Source organism: Chlamydotis macqueenii, chromosome 1, assembly GCF_036417535.1.
Source record: "Chlamydotis macqueenii isolate bChlMac1 chromosome 1, bChlMac1.mat, whole genome shotgun sequence".
NCBI lineage: Eukaryota > Metazoa > Chordata > Aves > Otidiformes > Otididae > Chlamydotis > Chlamydotis macqueenii.
Genome location: NC_141556.1, coordinates 2,901,073 through 2,920,031, shown reverse-complemented (window position 1 = coordinate 2,920,031; position 18,959 = coordinate 2,901,073). Strand labels below are relative to the sequence as shown.

Genomic DNA, 18,959 nt, shown 5'->3' with positions numbered 1-18,959 from the left:
CTGCACACTGAAGTTTTCTATTTACTCTGTCTCTACTTTCACACTATTTCTTAAAGTCTGAACAAGAAAAGAAGTAAAATGCTGCCAGTAAACTCAGAGCCACATGAAAACAGGTTCATGTCTCTGAAAATTTGTTTTAATTACTTCAACTAGTCAAATAAAAAGACATCATATGTCCCCTCAAATACTGTCAACAAAGCCTGGTCTTGTTAACCACTGGCAAAACTCCCACTTCAAAAATATTCCACACCTAGTATGGTACAAACAGAGACAGCATTTCACACTTGGATCCTCAATATAAAAGCACAGGTCTTGTAAGGATTTTCCAGTTTTTTATGAAGTCCTTTCAATTTTACAAGTATCTGAAATCATCTCTTGTCACTTCATGGCAACAATTCAAAGAAAAAAAATTACTGAAGTTTTCTGAATTTAAAAGGGTCATCTTCCGCTTTTGAAAAAGTATTTTTTAAAAAAACTTCTCCGTATTTTCTAACAAAAGGAAGACCAACCTCCACTGTTATCCAATAATTCATCTTGCCTATACACAGCAATATTTTGTTTTATTCAGTTGAAAGCCTACTGAAATACCACTGCCTGCTCAGCCGCAAGAGTCTCAAGGCTTGTCTCCAGCATTCCGTACATAATTTTAAACGTATAATTAAAGAAAATTTCAAATAATTGACAGTAACAGCAGTAAATTCTTAACCAGAAATGAAGATCATGAAAGCTGTTTGAAATGTGTAATGAATAGATGATCAGAGGGCTGGAGCATCTCTCCTGTGAGGACAGGCTGAGAGAGCTGGGGCTGTTCAGCCTGGAGAAGAGGAGGCTCCACAGAGACCTTAGAGCGGCCTTCCAGTACCTCAAGGGGGCTACAGGAAAGATGGGGAGAGACTCTTCAGCAGGGCCTGGTGTGACAGGACAAGGGTTAATGGTTTCAAAATAGAGGGAGGTAGATTCAGATTAGATATTAGGAAAAAATTTTTTACACTGAGGGTGGTGGAACACTGTCCCAGGTTGCCCAGAGAGGCGGTGGATGCCCCATCCCTGGAAACATCCAAGGCCAGGTTGGCCGGGGCTCTGAGCAACCTGATGTGGTTGGAGATGTCCCTGCTCCTTGCAGGGGGGTTGGACTGGATGGCCTTTGAGATAGCAATTTCGAACATCCGATACAGAGAAGGAGCTACTAAAGAGATTGGCATGGACCTGCAGAATCCTGGTGCTAGAAGAGTTTGTTTGACGGCAGATAAAAACCTCTCCCAACTCCCTCCTGTAAACGTACTATTGAATTCCTTGGCCAAACATGGCATAAATTTTCAGATGTATGATAATGTCTGGGTGGAACCAACAGATCACAGTTTCTCAGACGCTGTCAAATTTGCTAAAAAGGGAGAGTTTGATGCCTGTGTTGCTGTTGGAGGTGGGTCTGTAATAGACACCTGTAAAACTGCCAACCTGTATGCGTCCAGCCCTACGTGAGACTTCTCGGATTTTGTCAGTGCTCCTATTGGGAAAGGGAAGCCTGTCACTGTGCCCCTCAAGCCACTTATTGCAGTTCCTATGACAGCTGGAACTGGAAGTGAAACCACCGGTGTTGCCATTTTTTACTTCAAAGAACTAAAAGTAAAACCTGGTATTGCTTCAAGAGCCATGAAGCCAACATTAGGCATCACTGATCCTTTACACGCACTGTCTACGCCTGAGCAAATAGTGGCAAACAGTGGCTTTGATGTGCTTTGCCACGGTCTAGAATCGTACACTGCTCTTCCTTACAACATGTGCGGTCCCTGGCCCTCAAATTCAATCAACCGACCAGCTTACCAAGGCAGCAACCCCATCAGTAACATCTGGGCTCTTCATGCTCTGCGCATGGTGGCTAAGCATTTGAAAAGAGTCATCAGAAGATCATGAAGGAAGAGCCAACGTGCACCTAGCAAGTGTTTTTGCTGGTATTGGCTTTGGCAATGCTGGTGTTCATCTCTGCCGTGGAATGTCTTACCCTAAGACTCTGTTTCAAGGTGTCTTGTGACAGGACAGACAGAGCTCCTGAGCGCCTGACACAGAGGGTGGAATGGCACCCCTGAAAAGGGGCTCCTGGAGTCCTAATTTAAGATTGTGGCTCTTCTCTTCTTCCAAACCACCTCACCTTTTCTTTTCTCCTTATGCTTTACTGAACAATACACGGCTTCTAAAAAAGATCATTTTGGCATGTTGTGTTCGCTTCCAACGTTACCTGCTGAATACAAAGCTTGTGCAAGTGAAACCCAGCGGGAGGTAGGGATAAGAAAAAAAAAGTTAAAATCTCCGCATTACCATTGTAATCACAAAAGCCATACATAGATCCAGCACCTAACTCCACTGTAAATCCCACAAAGTAAGGTTTGCTGAAAAATAATGCATGAGAGATCATTCACTACAATCTAGAAGAGCCTTTAATACACACTTTTGTAATTTGTGTTATGCTACTTCAATGCACTGAACAGCAATACCCATGCAAGGCTATAACCACCCGGTACGAAAAATAACAATTTGCCATCTAAAAACCAAAATCTGTTCACAAATGCAACTACGATGCACACTTTAAAAGCCTGTTAGACAAGCTAAGCAAGAAATGAATAAACAGTAACTTAAAGCTACGTCTTCAAATTTCTAGACGTTTTATTGAATAAAACAGTTAACACAAAAGATTGTGTATTTTAATTCACTTTATTGTCTAGACAATAAATTGTGTGGTATCTCCTAGAGAATTTATGAGATAATTCCCTCTCAAGACGATATTTTGATGATTGCACTGTTCTTCTCCTGCTTGGATAAACTGAGGCAATGAAAAAAAAAAAAGGTGAATTTTCCAAGGTATGAAACAGAAATAGGGTGATCAAACAGATCTCCTGTTCAAACATTTACTTGTAACTGAAAGGCAAAATTGCCATTTATTCAAAAAAATCGAGGCACTTTTAATAACACGGGTCAAAACGCAAGTCTGTGTACCTGTAGAAAGCAGTAATTGCGGTTTAAATCACGTTAACCACGGCCAAGCACTGCTGGTGCTTCCACTTTGGAAAACCGTAGGCTGGTGAGGATTAACTGCTGAAATCCGCAGCGAGCTTGGCACGAACACACGTTTGAGCTGGCATGCAGCAACAATTATCTGCAACGCTTTTAAAAATACATATGCTATCAAACAGCAAAAAAATATTCTGTATTATTGTTGCAGTCTGAAAAAGGAAGGAATATCTCCTCTGGGCTTTATAAATATAAAAACAAACAAGCAATAAATTTTGCTGTAGAACAATCTAACTGGATTGCAGTGGTAGCAGAAACATTGAAATGTTATTAAGGTAAGACATTTTAAAAAATTATAATTCTTCTCTGAGAATTAGACATATGTTTGAACTCCTCTGCTATGGTTCATTTGAATTTGCTTCCTAATTACTGCAGCTCTGTTTTGGTGTTTTAGTGCGCATAAATACATATTCCTACCTGACTACAGCCCACCGTGAAGCAAACGGTTAAAATCTCTGACAAGGGGGAAAAAAAATAAAAATAAAGATTTCAAAAGTGGCAGGAGAGTATCTACTCATTTCAAACACATGATTATCTTTCCATATTTCAAAAGGAAAGGCCTTTTGAGGCATAGAAATATGCATGTGAATAGAAACATATTGAAAAGTCTCAGCTTTCAGGTATAATGCCTCTCAGTTCGAAAGGCACAAGATTGGGGAACTTTCATTTCTCTCTGACACGCTTAAAGAGAGCTGAACACACCGCCAGCCTGGCATTATCCTTTCCGTCCCCTCTCCCAGCTCCTGATGGTTCACTGCCGCTTTTGCTAAGCTGTGTCGACGTCCCAGTCAAAAACTGCAACAGCAACGACGAGTCACTCCGCAGCTGAACTGGACCTGTTTCATACCGGGCGGGTTACCAGACACAGAACCCATAAACAGCCTCAAAAAAGAGTTAAAAAAGAATACAAGAAGAGAAATGAAACCTTCACCTTGGAAATATTAGTGTAAAAATGACACATTATTTTTCCAGGAAGGATCTCACAAATACAGACCCTCAATGCCATCTAGTTCATCCCTTTTGAAGGAAAGGGGAGTCAGGGATTTTAAAGGAATCTGGGTAATTCCAAAGACAAATTGCTTTCGCTTTCTTTAAAGCAAAAACTCAACTGCAAAAAAGTTCTCACTAGGCTTGCCACTAAGTCCGTTATTTTGATTTTTCTTTCCTCCATCTTCCTCAGTTTCCTTCCTTCAGTTCAAGTCATCTTGACTTTGAGTTCCTTCTGCCATCTTTAAAGCGAGTATTTTAGCTTCTGGGGAGTTTCATGGGTAAGGCAATATAGAAAAAAAAGCTTTATTTAACCTTTTGCTCCTGCACTGAAGCCTGGCCAAAGCTGAGATGTGTGCCACAATTAATGTTCTACCAAATCTGGTGCATCTGTCTTTCCCTCTCTGCAGTGGGCTTAAGATGTGGCTGCACCCTAGGATGTTGGTTCAACTCTTACCATGGCTAGACTCTCCCAGACGTTAAGAATATCACCACTGGACACAACCGCTCCTGGGCAGAATCACAGAATGGTTAGGGTTGGAAGGGACCTTCAAAGGCCATCCAGTCCAACCCCCCTGCAAGGAGCAGGGACATCTCCAACCACATCAGGTTGCTCAGAGCCTCATCCAATCTGGCCTTGAGCGTTTCCAGGGATGGGGCATCCACCACCTCTCTGGGGCAACCTGTGCTGCTGTTCCACCATCCTCATTGTAAAACATTTCCTCCGTCTATCTCGTTTCAGTTTATCTAGTCTTTTAAGTTTAAAACTCTCTCTACTGTCTTTTAGTTTAAAACCATTACCCGTCATCCTGTCACACCAGGCCCTACTGAAGAGTCTCTCCCCATCTTTCCTGTAGCCCCCTTTAGGCACTAGAAGTTCTCCCCGGAGCCTCCTCTTCTCCAGGCTAAACAGCCCCAACTCCCTCAAAACTTGATATCTTGCACAAGAAGAGCACAATAAAATGAGACGAGAAAGACAATATGTCCACACCAGGAGACAAGGCAGAGCACTGATTTCCTCAGGCACGGTGTGAACTGCGTCCTTTACAAAAAGCTTTCCCAACACCCAGCATCCTCTGTGCTTACTACATAGAAACAGAAACGAGGACTAAATCCGCTGCCCCTTTTCCCTAGATGCACACAGACACAAACGGTGAACCATCAAAACCTCGCACGAGAAAGGTCGTGCCTGAACTGCAGCTTATTGTTCAGCGAACCTAAACCAGCTTCCATCGGCCGCCGGATGCAAACAGCTCCTCTCCAGCGCTGCGTCTCGGCAGCTCCTCCGGGCTGAACGGAGCCCCCTCTCCCACCGAAGGCCAAGTTATTAAGAAATTGTTTGTCGACTTAGATCGGATTGATCATTTATTTCCCAAATTCCTTTTCCCATCATTTACTCATTATACGCCTCCTCCTGATGCAAGAGGACATTTATTAGCTTCTGCATTTATTGTGCTGGCAACAGAAACACTCTGCAGCATTTCCTGGGGATTCTCTCATTTATCTATCGGTTACGGGACTGAAGTATTTTTAGGGGCAGAAAAAATTAAAATATCACTCAGGCTGACAGCAGCGAAAATGAAGCCGGTATGTGCTCGGGAAGGCTGTTCCAGCCTTTAGGTTTACAAGACTACTTAGAAAAAAAAAGCACGGCAACATTTCACATCAATATTATTGCTTTATAATGAGAAAAATTACTAACTACTGCTTAGGCAGAAAAAGGTGTTTTAAAGAGGAAGGCTGCTCAGAGAACGGTTTAATGCACATAATGCCATTGATACTTGTTTAAATGGAAAATTAGGTACTTCTTGGGTTTAAATGCGATTGCACAAAGGAAGGGAACATAAAACAAGTGAAAACAGGGACTGGTGTGTATTCCACTATTTTACACCAAATGCTCAAGCTTGCCCAAAAGTAAAATTACTGTGTAATTAAAAAAAAAAGAATATATTAAAAAGATAAATATGTTTAAAGGAAAATACAAGATTCCCAACAAACCGAAAGAGACTAAAGGATTATTCCAACTATCATATAACCAGTAAAATCTCTAGAAGGTATCCTAAAAATTCAGCATTTTACTTCTCAGGTGGTTCAGTCTAGAGTTGCAGTATTTTCTAAATATATTACCTCGACAGAGAAATCCAAGCAAACTATCTTCCTGAGTGCTGTTTCAATGCAGCGCTATCTTAGCACAGTATTTGTTCCCAAACTTCAACTTCTGTAAAGGAAAGCGGGTGGGAGGAGGGAACAGACCTGGGTGGAACGAAAGCTGCTTATTCATTAACTCCCCATATGTTAAAACATTTTGCCATATTCTATGAAATGCGATAAACGCTGCCTTTTAACATCCAAGTGACAAATTTCTTTCGTTTGTTCCATTTTGCCTAGTAAAAAAAAAAAAATAAATTCTCTCTCATGGCGTTTTTCTTTGCTTCTCAAGAAGGGGAAGGGGAAAAGTGCAGCTGAAACTAAAACCGAAAAGAGATGCAGACACAGTCACTAAGGGTGACTTAGGCAGTGCTGACACGTTTCTGTTTAACTGTACGCACCCGCTAATTTGTATTCAGAAAAGGGAGTGGTGCCGGATGAAGAACCTGCTTAGCCTCGTTAGGATCCGGCGCAGGCTTTTGCAGGACAGCCGTCCCACGGGACAGCCGCGCTCGCTCCCACGCCGCGCACGCACTCGGGTCCTGCTGGATTTCCAGCCCTTCCACCAGCAACAGCAGCAGAAAGGCGTTATCCAGCTCTCCTGCCAACACGACTTGGGGAATAACGAAGAGGCAGAGCGAAGGAGCTGCCCAAGATGCTGCTTTTTGACTGCTTTGTTTTCCAGTATTGCCCCATATGTTCCCACTCCCATCACCGTTTATCTTCATCCGTATTTTTTCTTCGTAGGAAGAACATGTAGATGTGTTCAGACTTCACAAGCACTGAGAGTCAAGTGACTTTAACACAAACTGAAACACTCTCAGAGAAAAATAATGATTAGTGATGAGGAGTTATCACGGGACCGTAAATAAATTCCTATTCTTAAAGTACAGTAGGAGGTCAGTCAATGCTGAGATCCACAGCAGTAATAATTGTGTAACTGAAGAAATGTCAGTTAAAAAAAAAAAAAAAGCAATTCAAGCAGCGAGGACTTAAAAGCTGCAGGAAGAGAAATAGGTTTATGAAAGACATCATCTTTACGAAGCTACATGATAGCTGGATAAACACAAAGCACTATATAAACGGCCAATTCCTGAAAAATATTATTTCCCTGTTTCTTGGGTCAGTAAATCCCCGTAAGTTTGAATTTTAGAGGTTTTGAGCATCCCATTTCCAATCAAAGTCTATCTCACCTCTCCGAGAGTATCTCTGCATAACACAGACAGCGCAACCGCAAAAAAACGCCTTCCCCCATGCCTGAGGAAACAAAAATCCTACAGGAAACAACGCTGGGGCATCCTATAGGCTAAGAAAAGGACTACAGGATGAGTTTAAAACAGTATTTTAGGCCAAAAAGCACAATGAAATCAGCAGGAAGAGAGGAGGGAAAATATTAGAGGCAGTTCTGGCCAGTGATGCGAGAAAAATGGCCAGAAGCCACTCAGGAAAAGAGAGTTGTAAGGATGACGATGGGTTACAGAGAGCTAGTAATGGAGATAAAATAAAGGCAAAAAACACAACACAGAGCTGATTGTATTTGAAAAGTCTTGAAAGATCATATAAACACATCCCTTCCGCAGGATGTTATTAGTTTGCATTCAGTGTACCGTGATCCCTAGGTCTTCTGCAGGTTCTTACAAATAAGACCACGGAATAATCCATCTTTTGCCCCAAACCCGAATTACTAAAAGTCAAAAACCATCCCAAACCATGGCTTTGCATATATTGGGTAAATAAAAAAAACAAAGTTCTGCAAACAAACTATACGAAACTATTGGCTACATGTTCAAAGTTATCAACCACAGGGGAAAAAAAAGCCCGGAATATTAGTTATCACACTTTTTTTTGGTCTACAGTTACATAAAGACATAGATACAGAATGGAAAAATAATCTCTAAACAAACATTTAAAGGAACATCAATACCTACTATTCAGCACCAAACAACGTCGTGTTGGTTAGTAAGCAGCATTTCAGCATTGCTATTGATCGGACATGCGATAGCGGAAGATGAGCCCGAAATGGGTATTTTTTTATGGGAAAATGTCTCAGAAGAAAATGCCACGCATTTTTGGTGGGCTTAGGGAAAAAAATGTATGGGTGAGGTGTGTATTTAATAGCTAGCATATTAGCTATTTATTCAGAAAATGGTAAATAAAAGATAATGAGCAGGGAAAAAAAAAATCAAGGCTTAAAAACAACTGTTTCAGAATAATGATTGTGGCTCAGCAAGATACGGAGGTAGTGCATTAACGCGGCACTCCAGTCAGGAGGCTCCAGCTCTGTCTGTCTTTGTCAATCAGGTGGAGGTTTCAGATATTGTAATTGGGAGCAAGTTTCCTAATCTCCACCTGCCAGGCAAGAAGCGTTCAACAAAAGCTCTATCCCCAAAATATAATGAAACTTGAAGAGAGAAATTTTCTAATATTGGCGACATGACGCGAGATCACAGGTTGGGTTGACAGCTTTATTATGCTAAACTGACAAAAACATTAGGCTCTGGTCAGTACTGAAAAGGGCGGTTTTCACGAGCAGTATGGAAATACAAAGCACTGGGAAACTCTGATGAACTCCCACTTTTATCTCATTGGTGCAGCATATGAGCTCAGACACAGGAAAGTCTCCCGGCCCAAGCACAAAATGAGAAATTAATGTATCTTGATTTTAAGCTCAAGCTTCCTGCTGCTCTGATTTGGGGGAAACTGCAAGAACCCACTGTCACAGCTGAATGTCCATTAAAAAAAAATAATAACAAACCCACCAATAACTTCAGAGAGATAAAGACAACATGAATAACTTCACAGAGATAATACAATTCATTAATAATTACATGATATGATTCACACTAGTATTCTGCAAATGGAAGCCACAATATTTTTTATTGCTTCTATCTGAAAAATGTTTGGAAATATGGTTATGTATTTATATACAAGGTTTTTATATATATTTTTTATATGAGGATGAAGAGAGAGAAAACTAGACAGCCAGAAACAAGAACAAAAACACTGAAAACATCTCATAAAAATTGATGGGAAAGAAGAATGATAGAATTCTCTTCATTCAAGCCATGGATATTTAGAGATTGATGCTGTAATGACTAGTTAAAATAAAAAATTATTGTTAAATGTTCCAACACAGGCATACCCACTTTGTATTCTAAGAGAAGGAAGGCCTGCCAACTGCCTTTCAGCAAGTCTTTTCTGAAGTACAGGAGTTTGGCTAGGTGAAGGACAACACAGGTATTACTGAAAGCATCAGTTTAAATAGCAGAAGAAAGAAAAAGACCAAACATTTTTACCCGTACCCCATTCACCAAATGCACCTCTCCAGACAGAGGACTTCATAGCACCTCCATAGAGGCAAACTGGAGAAACTCTGAAAGTTGGGGAAGTCCTAAGAGATTCCCTTACGGAACACGCTCCCAGAAAAGATGTTGACAGTCCACACTAAAGCTGTTACTGAAAGGTTGCTTTACTCATCTATGGTAAGAAAGATGCAAAATATAAAGCAAAAATGGGACATATTTGTCCCTGCTCCTTGCAGGGGGGTTGGACTAGATGACCTTTGAAGGTCCCTTCCAACCCTAACCATTCTATGATTCTATGAACATAGCGATTACTCCTGTTGCTATACATTATGTTCAGAACAGAGATCTATATGAGTGATATTTGTATTGCAATGTACAATTTGGAAAAACCTACTGGTATTACGTGTGTCCAACAAGGAAAGCACCCGTTGCACTTTATCAACAAGTACAACTTAGCAAGTCAGCGCTCTGTTAGAGCAAATTCCTTTTCTTCATGCTAACGATGACAAAAAGTTTGCCGAGCTTTCCCTGCATCTCCCCTACCTGCTCAGGACACAGTATCGTCAGCCAAACCCATTTTCTAATTTGCTGGATCCAGCCTGAAGTCTGAAAACACTGTACCCACACCACTGCTACTGGATTTTGAAAGACATGAAGGAATGCAGTACAAACGTGCAGAAAGTAAACATGTTTGCTTTAGCGAATAGAAACTTCTAAACACAAGAGGTGAGAGCAGAAGCGTCTTCTGGTTATGAAATTCTCACTGATGCAGTCACATAAGATAAAAAAAAGTAAACAGACTGATAAGTTAAAACAAACAGAAATAAAAATATTTAAACTGCTAAAATACAGTGTAGGGAATAAAAATGTTTGTCGTTATTATCCTGCTTTATAATAGTCCCCCTCTGTTCTCTACATCTTGCAAACTACAGTTTACAAAAAACTACAGTAAACAGATTCTGATTATTTAGTTGTTGAGACTTTGAAAAGGTAAACAAGGCTCCGAAGCATCTGAACAAATGTGGAACTCGCATTGTTTGCATCTCAGCACTTATGTTCATCACAAACACCTACAAAAAGCCAATACTTGGCTGTGAAGCCGAACTGTATATCATCTTTTCCCAGCACTGCGGCTATCGCTGCAAAGCGCGCTGGTCCATTCTAAGTCTTGAACAGAAAAAAAGGAAAAGATCATTAAATTATAATTTCCCCACACAATTGGTATAAGCATTTCCTACCAACAGGATTAGCATGAAGGCAAGATCCCAGAATAAAGCTGCTCAGCAGTGAGGACGGCAGTTTAGTGTCTAGTAAATTTGATTTCTCTGAAAATCCTGACACATCATAATAGCGAAATCCTATTTACTGTAGCAAGCAGGATGGATAATACCATTTAACACCTGGTACAGTATGTGCCATCAGCTCTCAGCTTTGTGCTCTGTGTGCTCATCTTACCTTAAGGTTAATGCTCCTTGACAGCCTACATGGTAAGTAGAATACCCAAATTAACTGCTGAACCTACGATTTGCAAATCCTTCCTCAAATTTTAAGCCATGAAAAAATGGATGCAGATAAGAGGATCACATTCCCAGAACTTATGTCTATATTCTCAGGCTCTGGTCTGGCAGCAAAGCCCTGTACGGTGCAGGAGACTCACCGCGCAAAGGCCGCTAAAGTCAGCAACGACGTGTACAGAAATTATAGAATCGACGAGGAAGAATTATCGGGGCAGTGACTTGTTGACTGCTAAATCTGCAGGGCATGTAATATAATGCTGAAACCTCCAAATGCTAACAGAGTCATTTCATTACACCGTGTGCATATCCACATGCATAATACTCAACACTTATTGCAAGTATTTCTAGGAAACTCACACGCATAGAAACTTGGCTCAAGCAAGAAATATCCTGATTAATATTGGGATGCATATCTTGCTCATTCACACTAATAAACTAAGCAGTTGTTGTGTCTTATAGCAGCGTATTAAAATTAATTTCCTTCTGTTCTGTGACACTGGGCATGATTCTTGTAATGATGCCTTACGAAGCAGCGTAACATGGAAATAGTTGGATTTGCTGAAGAAAATGTGAACAAGGGAGAGCTGCATCATTCTTGAAGCGACAGAAGCACACAGAGCTACATCTCATTGTGAATGTCTGCATGACAGCAAAACCACAGGCATAAGAGGGAGCAAAAATATTCTGGGCAATATTCAGCGTGTGAGCGCGTGTGGATACACATGAGGCCAAAGGATTGTTCTTCCAGGTAGCAAGCTGCTCAATCTGCCTGAGATGTTAGTTTTCCTTTTTCTTGCTCTGCTATTTTAAAAGAAAAATCAAATGGTTTAAAATACCACTAACGCCACCTCATTATAGTAACTAATTAAGACAATGTAGGGTACACATATGTCAATTATTTGAATTCTGCTATCTCTGTTTTTTTTTTTTCCTGTACTCAAAAAGCATCATTAGCCTGTCAGCAGACAATGAAAGACACCAGCAAATTTTTCTCAAAGCTTAATGTGTGAACTCTCAAATAACAGCTTTACAGCCCAGGCAGATATACAGTATGAGAAGGTTATTCTTTAATTCCTTTGTTAAACGATCTCATTTTGCATTGCTGCTGTGGAGCATGTAATAACTCATAGCTTATGTGCTATCTTTGACCTAGAAACACTGGCAGCTGGTAGTGGAAACCGCTGGGTTTTTGGAAAGTACCAAAAGGTTTTTAGCACATAAACCAAATTTATGAACAGCTATCACCCTGGAGAATAGAATTGTTTATGTTTTAGTATCACAGCTGTCACTGGTGCACAGTTATTTTGTCCTGTATTAATCCTCTGAAAAGGTTGAGCATCTTCACTCTGTCACTGAAATATTTTATAATTGACACACTTCATCTGGCACTGAATATGTACAGTAATTTTCTCCATAAGGAGCACACCGTGCTGACACTAATCTGTTCTGTTGTCATCTCCCTTTATTATCAATGTCTGCATTGTTTTTTCAGCAGCATTGAAGAACACAAATATGAAGCTTCTAATTGAAAAAGCTAAGTAATCAAAAAGCCAATTAATCATACAGATGAGCTCCGACACTCAATGACGCAACCGACAGAAATACCACACACGCATAACTGCAGTATTTTTAAAGTGTGCTTATTTGATGTAAGAATGATCTGAGAATGCAACTAGCATTCTTTGTCATAGGTGACAGATTCACATGGCACATTTCTTCATACTGATATTATTTCTCTGAGCTCCGCTTGCTCAGCTCCCACCTTCCCTCCTGTTCTGACCGTTTCTCTGCTGACCAGCCCGTGCTCTGACTTTGTGTACCTTTCCCTGAAATCAGGACGAGTTTAGGAACAAATAAGCAGCCTATTATTGTGCTCTGTAATTTTCAAAATGTTAGGCCTTTCCAGACCTTCCTTTTTTTCCTAAAGCTCTATTTCCATCCCCATGCTCAAAAATCACCCATCCTGAAACCCACAAATGACCTTAATAATGGCAGCAGGCACCAGCCTCAGCGAAGCTGGGATTGCAGGAGACATGACCTCTCTGCTTTTGCAAGTTTTCATTCTGTAATCTCCAAATCTCTGAAAAAGTTCAAAGCCAGATCTGGAGCACAGAGTTCACTTCCTTTTAGAGCTCGAACAACTCTTTTTTTTTGTGTAGAAGAGATATGCACATGTTCTTTGAAAACAGCTCGGACGACAAATTGGCAAAGCAAAGGTTCCTTCGCTTACAAATAAAAAAGTCAGACTGAAAAGACAAGCTTTAATATCATGAGAACTTTACTCTGACGAGAAAGCAAACATCATCCATGGCATAAGACAGTCAATTCAGAACTGCCTGCTGTAGTTCTGGAGGCTTCCAAGTCCAAGAAGGGAAAGCCAGAGATGGCAGAGATCACCTATTTCACATCACTTGGGGGATGATCCTTCAGTAGTACTCAAATACAGTTATTCAAAGTTAATTATCTCGCTTGCACACAACAACGATACTTTCACATCCATGTTGACACCTGATTCCACATTGGAAGTCTACACTCCACAGGAGCAAGTGAAGGCACTGTATCAGTGACCTAATTTAACATAAAAAATAACTAAGAATAAAATCTTACTTGCTGCACAGCACCTTAGAAAGGTAAAGTAAAAGCTTTCAGAGAACCACGGTTTATCACACATCCCTTGCCACCAATTACTCCAGCAGCACTCGCACCGTAACGATAAAACAGAAGGCTGATAACTAAGAGCAGAGGTACAACCACCTCATAAGAAGCCAAGTTAGATGAGATACTGCACATGCCTTTTCCTCTAACACCAGCCAGTTATTTTCAAACAAGAAAGGTATTCTGTGTGTCTTCTTTTTTTTTTTGTGAAAGACCTTAATTTTTAACTGCTTAAATAATGCAGTTTGAGGATCATTAAACTAATTTACTCTCACCCTTTCAAACTCTTTTTCATTGCTAAGAACATGACTTCATTAATGTCATCTTCAAAAAGGTAGGACAAAACACTCAGACAGTATCTGATATGCCCTCTACTTAAAATATTCATTAAGACCAATTATACATACTGATAATTCATGCAACATGCTCGTCTTCCTAATCCATAAAAACAAGGGGTTTTCTTCCATCCTGCTAAGCTGCATAAATGAATATGTATCTTGTTAATATAGTTTTACAAACTAACTAAAAAAAAAAAAAAATCCAAATTAATCAACAATAAGTAGGCTCGGGAAGAAGGCAGAGGGGGAAGGAGGCAAACGTACGCAGGCTGAAGGTTACAACCAACTTGGGACCTAGCCAATGATAACAGCAGTAATTATTTGAAATTAGCATCCTATAAAATAATACCCTATAAAAAATTTTGACAGCAATACGTTAACGCATTGTAAGCGCTTCACACAGCTTACCAAACCGTTCTGTACAGTTTGCTTTCAAATTTACCTTGAAATAAAAACACAGAAGTGCTTTTTAAACACGGCATAAACAACTTGCAATTAACATGAAACTCTCCACGTACTGGTGGCTTTTAGAGGAATCACCGACTCCATCCCACAAAAGCTGTAGACTGCGACGAAAGAAGAAATCCAGTCTGTATCTTCACACTTCACGTGCAATTTTAAGATTACTTGGTGATACTCACTCGCACTGGCTCTTCATCAGTGCTGGTAGAAAAGTAACCTCGTTAGAATTATTTCTCTGTATGCAATTACTTTGACACAAAACCTCCCTGCAAACGTGAGAACTGAGTAAAGAAAACAATATTCTCAACATTAAAGCCTCCATCTTGTCAATATTAAGCCAGAAACAGTAGCAGTTAATACCACAAAAACCACTCTGGCCACAGATTTAATTTCATCTTCCCAGAAAAGTCGTCTTGTAAAACAGAACCAGAAAGTCCGTAGCAGAGAGGAACAGAGAGCTCTTCATTAAATAGGAAAGAAGGCTCACCCTTTCCTCCAGTCGAGCCAGCTGCTCTTTGTAGTAGGCATCGTGCTTCTTCAGTTCTCTGTCTTTCTCTTCCAGCTGCCTGGCCTAAAAAAAAGAAACAGAGAGACAAAACCGGATCAAGAAAGAGCTTTACTTGCAAAGCAAAACGTCCACCATAAACGGTACCAGTAAGGAATACACAGCGACGGAGAACTGCAGGCTATTGCTTTTTGCCAAACAGAACATTAATAAGATGATGATTGCTGCATTGAAAAGTGTAAAGAGATTGTCTGTTGTCCTGGGGTTTTTTCCTTCCCTCCTCAACAGCTGTTTGTCCAAACGTCACAAAGATGGAACCAAGCGCATCCTGCTGAGATAAAGCTGCTTTTTTTTTTTTTTTTTTAATTCATTTTGCAGATCACTTCTGAACTTAGGCAAACTTGCTCAAGCCACTGAGCAAAATGCATCTAGACCCTGAATATTTAGTATTTATCTTTATTTGTTAACTGTTACTAAGTGGACATTTTGACTTGAGAAAAGCTGATCTTGCATCCACACATTTGTAGGCAGTGGTAGAGAATTCTTTTGAAGTAGCTCGTTCTTCTCTAAAACCCCAGCTCAGGAATGCATTCACCACATGCTTAATTCTAAACACATCAATGTTTGGAAAGAACCAAATGCTTCCATACTTGCTGTCCTTTGTAATTAGGAATTATTCCTCTGGAAACTACTAGATTGGTCGAAGTATCCAACTCAGTAAGCAGAAACCATTCACTGCAGGATCACTCACATGTCCAGTAACTTAAAATAATAAAGAAGAATTCTGAACATCTACCGTTGGAATACTAATACAACTTGAGTATTCATTTAAGAGACACCGCTTCCAGCACAACTGAGCAAGTTGACATTTTTTTGGCTTTTCATCTGCAGTACTTTCTAATATGTAGCATTAAGAATTCTAAAATACATTAAAAGAGCACACAAGCACATGGAACACATACAAAGCTACAAATCCTCCAGAGGAAACACTAGACGAGTGATTTTGAACAAGCTATGGAGGATTTAATGCCTACATTATCAGAGCAGATTCATTCCAGGCTTGTAAGGTTTGAATAACAGAATATTTTTAGTGACTGATAATTAACTATCAGTGGGCATTACCACAATTGCCTGCTCAACATTAGTCATTCACCTCTAACATGCTATTTTCAACCCAGGAACCGATACTACAAAGCCAACTGCAAAAAGTTCCTATTTTGGCAGCATCACGGAAAATTGTAAACTCTTGTACTCTTAAGATGACATCTCCAGGTCATGCTCACAGATGTCAGAAAACTGATTTACACCACACATTGTGCTATACGTGTTCGATAGATACAGGACTTAATTCTCTCTGTCAAGATTTGCACTTTTTTCGCAGACAGATGAAGAATAAACCAACAACTTTGGACTTCTGGTTGCTCCTTACTTAACTACTTACCTTTCTTTCCACATCCTGTAGCATGAAAAAAAAAATAATCAAAAAGTCAAATTCGATTTATTATATAATGGCGAATACAAAGAATGCAGAAAAATGCACACATGTCAGGCATATCTGTGACTTCAAACAACACAGAAAACTACTTGGAGGTTGGAGATTTTTAGTGAAACTTAACCAAAAATAGCCCTGCTCTACCACAAGCACACAGTCAAATTTTAATTCTACTTGGATGAAGCAAACCTTGCCCTCTGCCAACCAGCTCACCTTCAGTACAGTGCCACGGAGCACATGCTATAGCCCTGTCCACCACCACTTAAATCAGCCTTTATTCACTACAGAAACCTAATTATAGGTTTTTCCAAAGCAAATTACAGTAAATATTGTCCAGCCTAATTACCAGGCTTTGTATTGATGGCGGTTTTGCTTTTTCTAGATAATCCCTGTATCACCTCTCAAATCTGCCTCCTACTGTGGTTACAGAAACGGCTGAAAATTCATGCAGGTTGTGCCTCCCCAAACCACCCTCTTCCAAATCTCTAACACAATACTTCGAATCATAGAACGGTTTGGGTCGGAAGGGACCTTCAAAGGTCATCAACCCCCCTGCAAGGAGCAGGGACATCCCCAACCACATCAGGTTGTTCAGAGCCCCGTCCAACCTGGGTTTGAATGCTTCCAGGGATGGGGCATCCACCACCTCTCTTCAACGCATTATCATGGTTACCCATACACAATATGTACATACATATGATAAATATCCATTTTATGTTTAACCACCTTACAATCCCCGAAATACCTGCAATCTCAAGAACATTCCTTTCATACAAGTGGAGTTAAATAGGCCGGTGGCAAAGAAAATCTGAAATTAATGTTCCACAATGCTCATGAGAACTCAGTTCAGGTTTAGCTCTAAGAATTCAGTCGTGTTTCATACGCTTCTATCGATGACCTGAAACTAAGCAGCAAAACTGACTTTGGAAAGCCAGTAAGATGTAATAAGACCCACGCAAGAGCATCACAACGTAATTCAGTTGCCCCATTCCTGGCCATTCACAAGGGCAGAAATTTTCAGGGTGTAAAAACACAACAGGTCAAGGGCACAGTAATGACGGAGGAGATGAAACCCATCCTCTCCTCCAGGTCCAGCTGAGTTCAAGTTCTTTCCACCTGTGTCTCACTTGCTGATCAATACCATTCAAAAGAGAGAAATGGACTTAATGGTATCTGATCACAAATTTTATATCTATGAAACAAAACATGAGCAGGGAATGCACATACCATTTGTTCCAAGGATATCCAGCTAAATGCAAGTTTTTGACGTGGAAAATGTGTTTTGACCTGGAAAGTTTGTCAGTTTTTTGGGTTGATTTTGGGGTTTGGTTCCCTGCCACCCAAGATAATTAGTGAGCTGGATTTTACTGCACTAAAGATATAGGGGCCAAAAAGCAAATTATGTTCACACTGCTTATTGCCCTGATCCTATCAAAGCTTTTGTATCACTGATAAAGTAGAAATATGAGATTATAAGAATGCTAAATAACAAATACATCCAAAGGTTTGGTTCCTTACATTGTGAAAGTAACTGGAAGGTTTGGTGGACCAGTAAGAAACTCAGGGGAAAAAAGTTCCTTCCATATAATTACTCCCCCTGGCATTTATACAGTAACGCAGACACAGCAAATTCAAAAAAATAAAATAAAAATTATTCATTTATATGGGAGACAATATAAATATGCTAACAGAAGAGAATTCACTGCAGAAATAAATACCTGCAAGGTAATATTATATTTATGGGGCCGCAGCAACATGATCCTATTGAATATCAATTAGCAGTAAGAAAATAATTAACAGTAGCCATGTATTCAATTAGCTGAATGCTGCACTTTAGTTGTAAATGAGACATTGGAACAGGTTCATTGCTTCTTCACAAAGTAACTCCAATAAACAAAGCAGTTGCTCGAGTGTTATTCAGAAACCAGCTTCAGAAGGTCACCTTTGAGAGGCAGCCCGTCTTCTCGAGACTCCCCAAAATTAAATCACCAAACACAGGTCCTTCAGAATCACTGGACCAAGATTTAAAGGCCAACCTGAGTTTCACTTTCAAAAGTAGCACCTGGTACAAGTCTCCATCATCGGAGAAATGGATTTCTACAAAAAATTTCCTCGTATGTGGTTGCAGGGATACTTGTAGAGCAGTTCTCTGATGAAGCCAAACCCTTCTCATGCTGGATACAACAGACACATTAATTTTGTTCTTTCTAAGATAGAACAGAGCACACAACCAGCCAACTGAAAAAAAAAAAAAAGTTTAAAAATTATCCTTAAAAAATATTAAGAAATCCATTTAACTGAATACAGCAAAGTTTGAGGTCTGTGCAGTCTATTATTGCTGTTCTTTAAGGAGTTACAGCATTATCAGGTAGTTCAGGAGAAGTTTGTAGGCAGATTTCAAAATGAACTCTTGAAGCACTCGGCGGTCCCAGGTTTACAGTTGCCCCTCGGTGCAGACTCCGAGCTCCAAATTCATTAACATCCACC

General features: G+C 40.1%; 1 protein-coding gene and 1 pseudogene across 2 annotated transcripts in view; one reads left to right on the top strand and one right to left on the bottom strand.

The window, feature by feature from the left end:
• CHCHD3 (coiled-coil-helix-coiled-coil-helix domain containing 3) overlaps positions 1 to 18,959 on the bottom strand; it is a 158,018-nt gene that overhangs the window by 45,359 nt on the left and 93,700 nt on the right. For both annotated transcript variants that reach the window (XM_086744539.1, XM_086744547.1), the window contains exon 5: positions 14,963 to 15,046. In XM_086744539.1, the coding sequence (XP_086600665.1) occupies positions 14,963 to 15,046 (84 nt within the window). The remainder of the gene's footprint in view (positions 1 to 14,962; positions 15,047 to 18,959) is intronic.
• LOC147601960 (hydroxyacid-oxoacid transhydrogenase, mitochondrial pseudogene) lies at positions 1,138 to 2,029 on the top strand (annotated as a pseudogene).